The sequence below is a fragment of the Mizuhopecten yessoensis genome, unplaced genomic scaffold (genome assembly GCF_002113885.1).
Source record: "Mizuhopecten yessoensis strain PY_sf001 unplaced genomic scaffold, ASM211388v2 scaffold9049, whole genome shotgun sequence".
In the NCBI taxonomy this organism is placed as follows: domain Eukaryota; kingdom Metazoa; phylum Mollusca; class Bivalvia; order Pectinida; family Pectinidae; genus Mizuhopecten; species Mizuhopecten yessoensis.
Genome location: NW_018407853.1, coordinates 1,303,066 through 1,318,810, shown reverse-complemented (window position 1 = coordinate 1,318,810; position 15,745 = coordinate 1,303,066). Strand labels below are relative to the sequence as shown.

The 15,745-nt window shown below is 33.7% G+C and overlaps 1 protein-coding gene across 6 annotated transcripts in view; it reads right to left on the bottom strand.

Moving 5' to 3' along the window:
* Positions 1-2,192: 2,192 nt before the first annotated feature.
* Positions 2,193-15,745, bottom strand: part of LOC110457203 — a 75,973-nt gene continuing 62,420 nt past the window's right edge. For 3 of the 6 annotated variants that reach the window (XM_021508365.1, XM_021508366.1, XM_021508368.1), the window contains 9 exons: positions 14,933-15,034; positions 14,105-14,254; positions 11,794-11,862; positions 9,424-9,544; positions 8,298-8,442; positions 7,770-7,904; positions 6,733-6,885; positions 6,247-6,288; positions 2,193-2,777 (listed from right to left, as the gene is read on the bottom strand). In XM_021508365.1, coding sequence (XP_021364040.1) covers positions 2,566-2,777; positions 6,247-6,288; positions 6,733-6,885; positions 7,770-7,904; positions 8,298-8,442; positions 9,424-9,544; positions 11,794-11,862; positions 14,105-14,254; positions 14,933-15,034 — 1,129 coding nt within the window. In that variant the 3' untranslated portion in view covers positions 2,193-2,565. Of the gene's footprint in view, positions 2,778-6,246; positions 6,289-6,732; positions 6,886-7,769; positions 7,905-8,297; positions 8,443-9,423; positions 9,545-11,793; positions 11,863-13,073; positions 13,325-14,104; positions 14,255-14,932; positions 15,035-15,745 lie in introns of those variants that run through there. The other 3 variants (XM_021508369.1, XM_021508370.1, XM_021508371.1) reach the window with 3 other exon arrangements.

The window sequence follows — 15,745 nt, the reverse complement described above, 5'->3', positions numbered from 1 at the left end:
GATGCATTGTATTCTTAAAATGTATTTTTACACAAGTTCAGGTTTTGTAGCAATATTGAATCTTGCTACAGTGAACAAATAACAAAATACAACATCACATAAATCTTTAACAAAATTTGAATTAGTTCTCAATCATACATTAACCAATCATATGTATTTGAGCTTGCTCTGTAATGGTGGCACCTATTGTAATTAAGAGTGGGGATTGGTGGGTTTATATTTTACTGCAGAAATAGAATAGGTGTGAAGCTTTATGAACTTGGTGATGTGTTAAAAATTTCAAAAATGGTATGAGGCATTCATATTCTGAGGATGGTTCTCCTCAGGTGGTATGGGGCATTCATATTCTGAGGATGGTTCTCCTCAGGTGGTATGAGGCATTCATATTCTGAGGATGGTTCTCCTCAGGTGGTATGGGGCATTCATATTCTGAGGATGGTTCTCCTCAGGTGGTATGAGGCATTCATATTCTGAGGATGGTTCTCCTCAGGTGGTATGGGGCATTCATATTCTGAGGATGGTTCTCCTCAGGTGGTATGAGGCATTCATATTCTGAGGATGGTTCTCCTCAGGTGGTATGAGGCATTCATATTCTGAGGATGATTCTCCTTCGACAGTACTTCCCGGAGTTTACTGGAGATTACACTATGCTTAATGTCGTAGTATTAAATCCAAACATGTTGTTCAATTAATTTTACATATTAGGATATATATAAAACTTAGCCCTTCTTACATAATACTATCCATACAGCCGCTCAGACTAATTCACATTTCATTTTCTTTTTATGAAACAGTTTTCAGCAAGTTCTTGAATTTCATATGGAATCAAATGGGAATAAGACTCTTTTCATCACATGTGACAAAATGACCTGAACTTGCACAAATGAAAATGCCACCATGTTTGGTTGTGTCACATTATGACATGAGGCGATGTTCCTCGTCATGTTCCAATTCACGATACATGTAGTACAATGTATTATTTCATATATTTATTTCAATCCAACATACATGAAAAAGAACGATGTTGTATCCCGACTGTATGTGAGAAATGTGTGTACTGGGGTGGTAAATTAGGGAATAAGTTGTTAGCATCTCTTTAGCAATAAACCTATCAACAATTCCTATTTCATCGACAAAATTATCAACCATGTGAAAAGCTGGCATCCATTTCTGGAAAGTCTTTCTTTAGCAATTTATAAATACCAAAATACTACATAGTATTCTCATTTTCAAGCAAACCCCCACCCCCCACCCCATAGATTTTTTCAAGTCATGATTAGCTTAATCACAAATTAACGAAATACCTCAGATCTCCAGTCAAAGCTGTCACAGTGCACTCTTATAGCAGTTGGTCTCTTTATATCATATGTCAGTTAACTATAGTGTGGAATTGCAAAAGTGGTGTCTAAACACAGATGGTCTCTTAACTCATTCACCCCTGAACACACAGTTGAACTCTGCCAATTCAAAGGTTGGAATAGTTCATTATGAAATTTTAGGGGTGAATGAGTTAATAGATGTGGTCTTTCAAGCAGGTTAGACTGCATAATGTTTTCAAAAAAAAAAAATCACAAAATGTGCAAAATTATTTTAAAGATAGTTTTAAAATAGATGCATCTCTGGTTACACAACAAATAGTTTTTTTCTTCAAATAATTACATATATAACGAAAAGCTTAAAAAAAAAAAAATCGTTGGATTTAAACATTAGTTATAAATTGATTTGAAAGCAATACACATGATTTAATATAACAAATCAAACAGAGTCTGTAAATGCTGCATCAATTATTGAAAAATTACAAATAATTTAAAAGCATTTGAGAGAGTCAGATCTGTATTGTATCTTTATCACACAATGATAAATGTTTAAACATCTCTTGATTACCAAGTCGCCTACAGATCCTTGATCAAAGGATGAACATTTTTTGCATACAGTAAATTATGGTAGCATCATAATGACTACATTATCTGTACATGCATATCTTACCAAATATATTTGAAATAAGTGAAATTTTCATTCAATTATTTTGTCTCCCGAGCCACACTATTGTAACATTGGACATTTTCACATGTAGAAATGTTTGTGTCATGTCTACTTACCCATTTTTTTTTTTATATGAAACCGGTAAACAGATCACGGTGTGGAAATATTTACTTTGGCATCTTTATAATTTATAAATAAATATTCATGTGAGGATATTTTCATGCTAATTTACTCAAAGCAAAAAACACAAGCATATACAAATTTTTCATCATCATTACCTCTCACTCATAATTTCTGCCAAAGCGTGACATGTTTATGCCAACACTGTACTGTAGACAAATTTCTCCAGTGAGATTCCAGTTAATCTTTACATATTGTCAAAAGCCACCAGAAAAATCACACAGCTGCATTTTTCCTCAATTTCTTTTAAATTTCAGTCCAATTTTCGATCATATCAAATTCCGAATTATTACCAAGTAATGGAAATCTTATAACACTTGGATTTGTTCTTTATTTAAAATCCTTTTTCAGAGGTATACACCCCTGTGCTGCATTCTTAGTCTGCTCAGCGTTTTATTCTGTTCAGTCTACTGTTGTTGTGCTACCTGTGTCGCTCATCTCGTCGGGCGCTTTTAACCTCACTCTTCGCTCCCTCACCGATTCCTTGATGGCTTCTATTTTTGCTTGTTCCTGTTTATTAATCTCCTGGCGCTCTCGTTCTCTTCTTTCCCTTTTGGAGTCAATTACAAGCTTGGCACACACATCTAGGGGAGCTGGTTCAATAAATTCACTTCCTGTGAAACAAAGATATTTAAGGGTCAGCTTATTTACATATTAATCCAGGTAAGATTGATATCTGTAAAAAAGTAATGCTGAATGTCCAACAACAAAAACCAGATTGATTTTTTTTTATATAAAACACATATGAAGAACTGTTACATTAACTTGTTAAAAACAAATACTGCATTTATAAAATTTCCTTCTAAGTGTATTAATGATATGTATGGCTAGCTGATTCTGTAAAGCATACTACTTACACCGAATAATTGTTTTATTTCAAAGGTGCCAGTCAAGCTTACAGCTAAATACAGCAGCAATATCGACCTGAATTAAGGTATAAAGGGTATCCTAAAAACTACTTCTACAATAGAGTGGGGAATTACAGAATTTGATACCAACAGAAACATAGGAAACAAAGACAAACAGAAATTCTATTTTTGGGTTTTTTAAAGTTTGGAAAAGATCAATTCAAAATAAGATACAGTATATAAACAGATTGCTTTTAGAACTAAGGTAGACTCTATTGCGTCTTTTCGTATTGCAGAGTTATCTGCTCTTGTGAGCAGGTATTGATTGTTACGTCATTTGTTTGAGATAGTAACGTCATCAATTTTTGAGAAAACAACGTAATTTTCTCACACAAACCAGTGACGTAACAATCAATACCTACTCAAAAGAGAAGATAACTCTGCAATACGCAAAGACGTAATAGATTTCTCCATCCAATTCATGGTTGGAAATAATAAAAGAAAAGATAAAGATTCTAAATGCCACAAAGATAGAAATTTTAGAAGAACTTTCTAAAACACAGTGTCATTCTTATATGTAACATAACATTGTTTGAAGATCAAAATTGCATTTATGTTTAATTTTCTACAGGACGTTCAGATGAACTGATAATCTACAATTGTCATGCATAACCTTGGCATGCTGAATACAGTAATTACTACATACATCTATATACATCTAAAACAGTAAGTTCTATATCTTCACTACAAATCATACTTATTATCTCCCCTTTGTCATTGGTGTACCCTGTGAAACACAAACAATCAGTAACAACTTTATTGGCATTGGTAGAATAAGGCATAGGGAAAGATTCTGAGCTGTATATGATAAAGAATTGATAAAGATGGTGGTGATCTCTAGATCTAGCTGTGTGTTGTTTAAGATAAATGGAGGTTCCCCAACGAGTGATATTTGGTTATCATGTTTATCTAACTCGAGTTAGTTAATCTTCAAATTGTATAAAAACACAAGGTTTACCAAGTGTCTTTTACAATTTGAAGATTAACTAAGGAGAGTAAGATAAACGTGGTAACCAATTATCACAAGTTTGGGGACCTGTTTCTCCCATAACGTTCGTATTATCGAAAAACCCACATTTTCCCCCTGGAAGAAACAAGTGCCATGGAGCATGATGTCACAATGGAAAATGACGTCAAAAGACATTGTTACGTGTCGTCATAAATCAAAGATTGACCAATGAAATCATGTCCGAGTGCTACCCACTAGTGGGTATAACCAAAATGTTTACCAACTCCTGGCAGGTTTATCCAATGAGTCATGAGTGAGGAAACCTAGGACGAAACTATTACTGTACCAGAAAATAATCGTCTACTATATAGTGTATTTTGATTAAAGAGGAGCAGCAGCGTAAGGAAAGAACATGACATGTTTATTGTAAATGGTCACTGGCAAAGGTGAACGGCTGTCTATAACATGGTAAAGCAGGTAAGCTAATAAATGACTTGTAACGGAAATGTCTTTTGTGATGGGGATCAATTGTCTGCCTGTAGCACTTCCACTGGAAATGGTGTGAATGTCTATAAACAGGGAAAAGCTGTTGAGGTATGGTTCTCTAATGTAGATTCCACTTGATAATAACATGAACAAAAGATGCAATTGTAATTTAATTAACTATGAAAATTTACCTACATTTAACTAATTTATATATATTTTTTGTCATCATTTTTGTACAGTATGTAGCCTGATATGGAAATATTACCTGTGAGAATATGGTCATTCAGGACAGATATTGACTTACAATTTGAACCTTAAAATTTGAATTACTACAATGATTACTAAATATCTAGCCACTCTGTTTTTCTTTTTCTATTCTTGTTTTCCCAAACCAGGCCAGAATAAAAATATTGTGTCCTGTCTACCTAAACGTACTGACACACTGTAACCTTAGCAAATTATTTTATTTGATATCTAAAATATAATTATAAGTTCCATTTTGATCAGCATTTTTTGTGTATCCACATATACCGTCATATTAAAGATCTAGTTTAAACTATCATTCATTATATTCTAAAAATGAAATATTTTTATCAGGTTATATTCATTAATCTGCATTTTATAAACAATCAATTATAAATTAATTGACCTATTTTAAAAGAAGGTAGTTTTGAAAGTTACACAAAAACCTATCTGTACCTATGTATTATTTAACACTCCATACCAAATTAAAGGGATGCCAGGGAAACACTGATATATATCTTTGATGTGGCTTAAACTATATTGAATTAACTATAGTGAACCATTGTCATTCAAAAAAGTAAATCAACAGATCTAATAACCATTTATCATCAATATATACAGCAGTATGACCTTATTTACAGGTACGTTAATACATTTCAAATGCCAGCAGCTATGATTTCATCTGAGAAGTCTATGAATTTATTAAAGACATACTGCATACTCCATACTAATTATCCATTCGTGCATTATCTATAATTTATTAAACATTAATTGTAGACAAGTGCATTTCCTATAACCAATGCTTTATTACCAAGTTAGAATCTACAGGTAAACGGTTAATGCTATTAACTTTACCTATAACCAATTCTTTATTACCAAGTTAGAATCTACAGGTAAACTAGTTAAATGTTATTACTGTAAAAGTGAAATTTTCTGTGGATTGAAGTTTTGTGAAATTTTCCCCCAAATGATTTAATTAAGGTTGTATGCTACTTGATTTATTATGCCTGTAATTTGTGTTTGAGTTATATGTCTCTTTAAATTATTTTATTTCAGCAGAACAGAGAAAATCTCCAATTACCAATTCAAAATTAGCTAAGTGTAGAACTCTTTGAAAAGGGAGATAGATATTTGACATATTTCTAATTGTGCAAATCTTTTGGAAAGAAGATGAATGACGGAGTAATGTAGCATACCTCCTTAACCATTTCAGTTACTGCCAATCCCTTCTAATGTAACATATTGTTTTCATTTACAAGAGATCATACCATGAAATTGAATACATTGAAATCATTTTATTGCATACAATTAAGCTAGTGATATGTATATATATCTATATTTGTTAACATTTTGATGAATTTAAATCTCCAAGTCTAAGTCTAAGTATTTGAGCAGATATAATATTTTTTCACCACAAAACTTTTCACTTTTACAGTATAACAGGATATAACAGGAGGGGGTTGGTTACATTAGTTATATATAAAGTCTATTCTTAACCTGAGAGTTTTAATAACTCCTTTTTGGACAAAGATGAAAACCCTGCAAAACAAAATGCTCATGATGAATGGCATTCTTCAGGAATTCAGTGTCACTAATACAGGAAAAACAGCAATGTAAACATAAAATGACTAGACACTCACATTCAGTTTTTATGAAGTACTTGTAATATGTTTATGTCCAAGTAATATGTTAGGTATATAAACTCAAATTGGAAGTTAAGAAGAATTTTGCATTTGTTTCAAAAGTGTTGAGACATCACTATCAATTTATAAAGAAAAACAAAATAACAAAATTCATCTCAATGTCACACTCAGCAACCATATATTCATTTCCTAAATATTACTTTTTTTTAACATAACTAACAAAATTCAGCTATGTCAATGTAACCAGGTATCAAATGATCACCAAGCCGATGATTTTATCCATATTTTAATGTGTAAAGGACATAAACCATGAAAACGTTACTGAGATCTGACGTCCTACCTAGAAGTTTACGAGCCTCCACCCCGTCGATGATGGGGTTCATCCATGTTGACTGGCGTGTGTTCTTCAGACCCGTTGCCTTGGGAACGTAAATGTAGAAGACTAGCTCTAACATTTCAGACTTCTTCAACCCGCGTCTTTTGTTTATTTGACCTGGGGGGGGAAATCAAAAAATTAATTGCAATCAGATACCAGATTTAATTTGAAGCCTGGGCTTCAAGGAAACCCTCACTCCATGCATATCTGTTTATATATATACAGTGTTGGTTACTTGAGGGCAAGGTCAAATAGTTTGACCTCATGAACCTCATATCATTACACCATACAGTGACCACCTGACCTTCACATCAAATCTGACATCCACATATAAAACGGAAGATATCTTCCCGAGACCTTTGTCTTTGCTCTTACTTAACCTTGAGGCTGAGGTTGATTGAACTGACTCTAATACCAGACATATTCCTTGATTACAAGGTACATACACTCACAACCAAGTTTATACAGAAATTGTAGTCAAGATATGCCTTAGAAGCTTGTAGTATACCATTTTTAGTACTTGAGTTCAAGGTCAATTTCAGGTCACAATGACCTCATTTTAGAATGTGGCACATTGCTTTTACAATTAACAAAAGTTGGAGGCCATTCATTAAATCTGTGGCTGAGATATGCACAGTGAACTCTTATTTTAGTACTTCGGGTGAATTTCAAAGGCCTTTTTGGTCAATTGCAGGTACAAAATATGAGGTTATCTTTCTCATAATATTACCAGGTATTGAAAAAAATGTAGTCCATGATAATGGCCAGTAGTCACTTTTGTAATGTCAAGAATACAGCACAGAAAATGTTTCTTCATCAAAAAATGCCATTATGTGAAATCACCAAAAGTCCAGGTACATCAATACATATACCATCAATACACAATTTGTCACCATGAGCATGGCAGGGGTATCATCTGACTGACCATTACAACATCAAAGTCTCTTTTTATTAGATAACGTCCTTTTCCAGAAAGGACTGGTATTCTAAGGTAACCTTACCCTGTAGGATAACATCAATGCCCTCGTCAATTTCAGCCCTGGAGGGATAAAGATCACATTCGCGGAAAAATTGATCCATGTCTGTAACCTCTAGCTCTCCACCGTAGGCTTTCTTATCAAAGACGCTCTCATATCCTGTAAAGGTACAGAACACAATAGAATAAAATATAGAAATGGTGAAGATTTCCATTTTGAGTAAATGTAAAGGGCCAGTTTCTAAGAGGAAACTCACACAAACTATCTATGGCTACTATATTTTCTTAAGTACGTTTATTTTTTCATTGAACTAAAATTGGTACTTTCTCTCATTAATATTGATTTATTTGTAAAATAATGTTTACACTAATATAATATGCTAAAAACTGTGTTCAAATTTCCTGTAAGAAAAGTAGCATTTCTTTCTTCTAATCTTTCTGCATTTTTTTGACAGTTTTTCATTAAAATGATATCAAAATCCAAAATAAAAGTTGATAAAACAATCTTACAATTACAAAGTAAAACTGTTAAACAAAATCTAAAAATATATACGTCTTCTCATATCCATGTAGTCACTCATGTCCTTGAAAGTAAAAGGTGTCCTGGCGCGCTCCACACCGTGTCTCCGTTGGCAGCGTGCCAGTGTGCCCTTGTAATCCCGAACTAACTTCTGCCATGTTGTTCCGTGCCACTTAGCCTGAAACGTTAGAAAAGTAATCATTTACATCACAGGAACATGTAACATCAATATCTTTTTTCTAGATTCACAAAATATACATTGATGAATGGCATTGTCATGGTTATCATACGTGCATGTGATTTTTGTAATATGGCCAGATATCAAAATTATAAAGTTCTGAAAAAGGATTTCAATTCTGAAGGGCAGTTTTTGGGAAAAGGATAAATTTTCTCAAATCACAACTGAAATATTACAATACTTAAATATTTACATTACATATTAGAAATCAACAAGGCAAAGTATTGCAAGGCAATCAATAGTCCCCCACAAATAATGATTTCTATATTTAACTAACAGTACACTTATGTCCAACTTTTTCAAAAGTAAAGATCAAAGGTCAACTCATATGTCACAGTGACCTAATTCATGCACTCTGCCATCCAAAGATGTCCTTGTAGACCAAATATGGTTACTCCAGGTGAAATAGTATAGAAGATATGCCCCGGACAAACTTTTTCAAAAGTTAAGGTCAAAAGTCAAAGCATATTATAGGTCACAGTGAGGTCATAGAGACCTTCTTCTTGCACTCCGCCTCCCATAATGTCCTTGTACACCAAATCTCGTTACTGGACCATGTACAAAATTTAAGAAGATATGTCAAGGACAAACTTCTCGGACAGAAGGACGTACGGATGGAGTGCAAACCTGTAGTCCCCCCCGGGACAGGTGGGACTGATAACATCAGAGAATCGATGAAATTTCTGAATATTCAGGCTAAAAAAGCTAAGAGCATTTGTGATATACCTGGGCCAATTCCATGAAGAGTTCAGAATTATTGATTATTCAAACTAAAATCATGGTACCAGCTAGTATTTAATATAGTTAAGTCTTAGGTCCTAAAGACATCATAACAATAAAGATTCAAATTGTAACAATTTACACATATGTAGTGATGATTATGTACATGTAATGATATCAGATGGTCCATAAATGTAATACCTTTCTCTTTAACTTTTCAAACTTTTTCCTGACCAGGAAGCCACGGATGTGTCTCTGTATGTGAGTGGCACAGTGGGACAACTCTTGTTTGGTCGGCCCCACCTGCTTTGGATGGTAGATTCTGAAATTTTTAAATAATATGTATTCATTTAATAGGTTTTAAACAAATTCAACAAGAAATTTGCACACAACTGTAACACTTACATGTCAGCCAAGGCCCTGCCATGCCTGACATTATGTATCCCAAAACTTATTGCAATGCAGGAATCACAGCAATCATCTTGGATTAAAATATCAGTAATAATGTGGTACCTTACCATTTATTGACAATTATGAACAGAATCAGGTATACTGTGAAGTGGTCTCAGCCAATCAAAAGCCATGGCTACCATTTTGGATTATAGAATCCTTGGAGTGTTTTCTTATTCACCATAAGTACTATCCAGGAAGTAACAAGCCATTCAGATTGATATGTTTCGCCTGTGCCCCGCTTTGACCATAACTGCACATGTTGAATCGGTTGGTCGAGCACCTACAGTTGCAGAGAAAGTAACTTAAACGCAATAACTTAATGTTGATGGAGATGCTGACAAAGTCTATGGACCATGAAAGGAAGGCAACATCCAGCAGTTGATGCATGGGTTGAGATGTACTATCTAAGATGTTTCTATGGTCCAAGTTTGGTGGGAGTATCACTAATATACTTTCACTGAAAGCAACTTAAACACATAAACTTAATGCTGCCGCCGCCTCTGCCGTTGCCACTGCAAAAGCAACACCTAAGCCTCCCTTCCGCTACTTTGTGGCGGCGAGACAAAAAATACTATGAAGCATGAAAACAATCATACCAATAGCACAAAAGTTATATCCTTATAAATAAGCCAATTAGAAATGATGGACAGTGACCTTGACATGTGACCATCTTTGATTTCAGGATTCTAATGCAATATTGCATTATTCAGGTTGGTTATCCACTAAATACAGTCTACCACAAAAATAGCCGCTGGCAGGTCATGATCAGAATGGGCGATACCTTTTTGATAGTATATCCCCTTGTTCTATTTTATGTAGCAGTCACCTTGACCCTAGGAATTTGTTTAACCTTTTTATTGCACATGCATCTACATACAACATTGTATTTCCATATGAAATATCAGAAATTGTACACTGATTCTGGCAGGGCCTATCATTGTAGACATATATAATATCTCTCAGAAATACATGTACTTAAATACACATAAAGCATATATATAATATACAGTTTCTGGAAAAATTAAATATTTGAACTTTAATGAAACAAAAGGCCCAAGGACCTTAGCGGTCACCTGAGTTATATTATAGGTACTGTTAGCTTACTTTTATTAATGAGATTTGATGTGGAAATCAACATGTAAACAAAGTGACATATATTATACTTGTCATGTCACCAAAGCATAAGAACTTTAAAAACTGTTCAAATAAATTATTTTGCAATTGAGAAATATAACATGTGTAGCCAGTATTCCTCTTTGGCCAACCCCGGGGATAGGTCAGGATCTAACTTTCTGATACTATTAAGTATTTGATTTTTATTTCATCATAACTATTCCAACTAAGTTTGAATTATTTCTTGCTGAAATGGACAAGATATAGTCAGAAGTGTTATTTCCCTATATAAACCAAGGAGAACAGCTGACCAAGGGGTAATAAAACTAACAGTTTATATGATGCACCTAATGGCATTTCCATCCATAAAAGAAATTTGAATCTCGTACCTTCTGAGATATTTTAAATATCAGCTATTTCCCCTTTCAGTATACCCAAAAGTGTTATATTCCTATATATAAACTAAAATAAACTTTACCCCCTCCCCAAGGGAGAACAGATGGCCCGGGGTTCTGAAATTTACAATTAACATAAAGCCCCTGATGGTCTTTCTATCCATGCAGAGAAATTGACTGTAGTACCTCTGAGTCTGGAGAAGAAGATTTTTGAAATAATAATTAATTTTCCCTTTGGGGCCCCGCCCTGGCCCCTGGGGTTGGGGTACATAGGAATCCCAATTTTACAATTTCGTGGGAATCCCAATTTTACAATTTCGTGGCATCATCTACCAAGAATGATTCTGACCAAAATTCCATCCATCGGTTCTTGAGAAGAAGTTGAAAATGTAAAAAGTTAACGCACGACATACGACGAAGGATAGAAAGCGATCAGAATAGGTCACTTGAGCAAAGCTCAGGTGACCTAAAAATAACTAAAAACAACAGTTCCTGTTCATTTCTATAATACGACATGACACTATGAGGAATTCCAAGTATCGCCTGTATTCACAGTTTGATACATCACCCTATCAGACTCTAACAAGTGTCATACTTGTAGGATACTTACTCATATATGTTGACATGTGGTCCAATGACTGAGAGCTTTGAGGACGCCTGGTGGAAATTTTTAGCGTTTCTGGAGGTTAGAAGCCAAACAAAGCATAACAATACCATCACCTCACAATAACACATTAGTACACAGTTCTATTAGTAGGATAGAAACACTTCATCAGCAAGTTTCTAAATCTGAAAATGTGTATGGGGAACTTCCTTGTTATTTCAATGTATCTTGGCATACATAAAAGTACAAATATATTAAGTAATGTTTCAAAATCTGGTTTAAACTTTAACACCTTTTGACAAAGATATATTTGAGATTTTTTGAAATGCTGATAGCTTTGTTTGATATTTTTTAAAGAATTTCAACGAGGAAAGGAAGGAAAAGTAGGGGTGGGCTTATTACCAGGCATGGGTTTATCATTATCAGGTAAATGAACTAGTTTTGTTTTACATTTTGACATTTAAGAAACAAAAACATAGCAGCAATGTAAGAAACGTATGACATCGGTATACACTATATATACACTCCATATACATCAACACAAGGAATACTTTTAGAACACACCATGAAAAATATTCAATGTGTTTGTATGATAATAATTAGATTAAAATGTTAACATTGTTCTTGACATTGTAGTCCTTGTTGATGACCTTCGGCTACATGACAACACACTAGCAGGGTTCCGAAGTCTAACTTACCCTAAAGGGCCAGCTAATTTACTAAAACGATCAAAGTGCCCCAAACACAGATCAATATAGAATGATTTTAGTCTTTAAAGTTTATTAAGCTAATTACAACGATAACTATCTGTGTCTGATCAAGGTCTTGTTAGTTTTAGCTATTTTACAGATTACACAGTACTACGGTATACGTAGACTGGGGAGGACTGAAACCTACCTAACATCTGACTGACATAAACCATAATTATGATTGAACAACAAAATAATCTCAACAAGATAGATATTCAAGTTTTTGGAAATTTTCCTGGTCCACTGGATAGAATATCTTTTTTGGCTAAAAATCAATTTTTATATTTGTTTAGGATATAAAGATGTTCTCAGTAGATAACAGTATGAATAAGGTATATCCAGGTATGTAACCAGCGAGTATAAAGGTTTCACCCCATAATCATTGTTAACATGTAAAGGGTTTGTTTACATATGAAGGATTTAGAAATACATATAGTTTAAGTTAAATTTGGAAATAAGGTTAAACTATTTATTTAAAATTAATGAAGATTTAAAAACATAGATTTTATCCTTTATGAGTGTTATGTAACGATAATTTAGTCATTGTGAATGAATTTTAAAAAAGATGAATATTAAATTCACTGAAAATGCAAACAATTATGAATGAGTTTCAGTTCAACATGCATGCATAATATTAAATATGGAAGCTTAAAACCAATTAAATTCATGTAGAATTGTTAAAGAAAATTTAACGTGTTACAAGAATATTAGATTTAAATAATAATTAATTAAATTAGGTTTGATTTTATCCTGTATGCTCTTCTATTAGATTTCCAACATTTTCATCCCTGTTTAAGAAAAACAAAAGACCATTACATAACTGATTTTGAATCACCAGTAAGTGTATGTTATTTCATTTCTGGATATAAAGTTAAAAGTGTGAGATGTTTCACAACATCAGTTTCACATTTTGATATAGAGATTATGAATAATTCTATATGATAACGCAGACTCTCATGATGATATTCGACGCAAAACATATTATTGACCATTTTATAAATCTATTTTTAAGTACTAAAGATGTATGTATAGAGATTTTGACCAATGATAATTAAGTAGGAAGTAATATTTCCCTATTTATTAGATACATTTTTCACAAAATTGAGAAAATTGGATCGATTCAGAAATTGCGATTCTGAATATTTTTTATGGAAAACCTACAGCTGTCTGTCCAGTTTAACTATTTGTTTTCAGTTGCAAATGGTCAATCCACACATTGACATAAAAGTCCTACATTAGGAATAGTATCACTACAGGCACACACTGTTCCTATCAGCCTTTGTTATTGGGTCAAACAGTTGTGGTCTTGTTCCTGGGAAACATTGTGTGGTTGACGTGTTGTTCACTTGATTGCTGATAGTCCAAAGATCTAACAAACTGTTCAACTGAAGAAAAACTAATTTATTTTTCCCTTATTCTTTTGAGCCATGAATATACCACAGAAAACAAATCTACAAACATTACCACTATTCAGTAAATTAACTAGAGATATTCTGATTACACTGCAGTACCTGAGCTTAGAACAGGGATTACCAAACACACTGCTAATATAACTCAATCACACTTACTGATCTGCTAGCTCCTCCATTTTCTTCTGACGTATTCCTGCCTTTTCATCCTTAATCTTTTTCACCTTGTTTGTCCATTCCTTATCCTCTGTCGTCCGAGGCGGGCGATTATATATCTCAGCCTTTGCATTTAAATGTTCCTTGTATTTTCTGGAAAGTTTTGTCAAAGGAGAAATGTTAATGAAAGTTCTAAACCGCCCCAATCAATTAACAATAGGTATAAGTTCTAAACCGCCCCAATCAATTAACAATAGGTATATCTTTATATTTTCTACAAGGAATGCATTCAACGTTGGTTATTTTTACACAAGGAGTCTTAAATACAGTTACAACACTAGGTCCACGTACTACAATGATAAGTGTACTATAACAATCAGAATATATACTCTGCTACTTTTTATGGCATAAATGTTTCCAAAATTAGTAAAAATAAATCAGATGATGTGTTAATACCATCAAGGGAATTGTTGAAGAGTGGTTTAGAAATGGTATTAAAATCCATGTCCTAAGTTGTAGCATTTTGACAAAAAAAATCACATTGACCCTAGATTTTCTTAAATCACATTGACCCTAGATTTTCTTTTAAACTATATAAACATGTACTTTTACCAAAATCATACTAAAGTTATGGCCCCTTATGTCTGACTTTTCACCCTCCCCTAGTCCCCTGGATACATGCACATCCCCTTACCAACCCAACATGGAAAATAAAAGCGAGAACTCAAAATGTTTTCAAGTAGACTGAACAGCTTCTTATAGTTGTCAAGCTGCACATATAAATCTAGAGTAAACCTTTTATATTTTAGCTAAAATGTGAATCACACTTACTTATTGTTGGCATTCTGTGTCCCCCTTTCATCTTCCCTTTTCTCTCTATCCTCTTTAATTAGCAGCTTGTATCTATTCCTTGCTACATATCCACGACATATTCTGTAAAAGAAACTCAGAAATTACTTTGAGATTCAAGAGTGAATACCATAGGAAAGAAGTATGTCAAAAAGTTATTTTTGCACATTCTGTTGATTCCAATCTACTACCAAAACCAACAATGACTTGGTTGACTAAAACAGCTACCGTATTTGCTGTAATAAGAACCCAGGGCAATTGAAATATTGATTTAATGGGGCGAAGGGCCAGGTGAGCAAAAAAAACATAGGTTGTCGCAGTTGCTGGTAATGCAAAATACCAGTTGGACACATTCGCAGTAATTATTCGTAAACTGTTTGTTCATTTTCTGAAACACTAGAAAACATTCTTGTCAGGTTGTGAGACTTTCATGTCTGATATGAAGTGTATTGTACTATATTTTTGTTAACTGGAGAAAGCCAGAATGGAGAGTGTGTCTGCCACTGGAGGTGAATAAGTGCCCAGAAAGGAAAGGGACACTTTTAAAGGGAGGGGATCTAATTACAGCAAATCACTTATAACAGGAAGGGCTCTAATTACAGCAAATCACTTATAAGGGGAGGGGATCTTATTACAGGAAATCACTTATAAGGGGAGGGGCTCTAATTACAGCAAATCACTTATAAAGGGAAGGGGCTCTAATTACAGCAAATCACTTGTAGGGGGAGGGGCTCTAATTACAGCAAATATGGTACATTGTATATCATAATGATTATTTAAAAATAGAAGACTAAC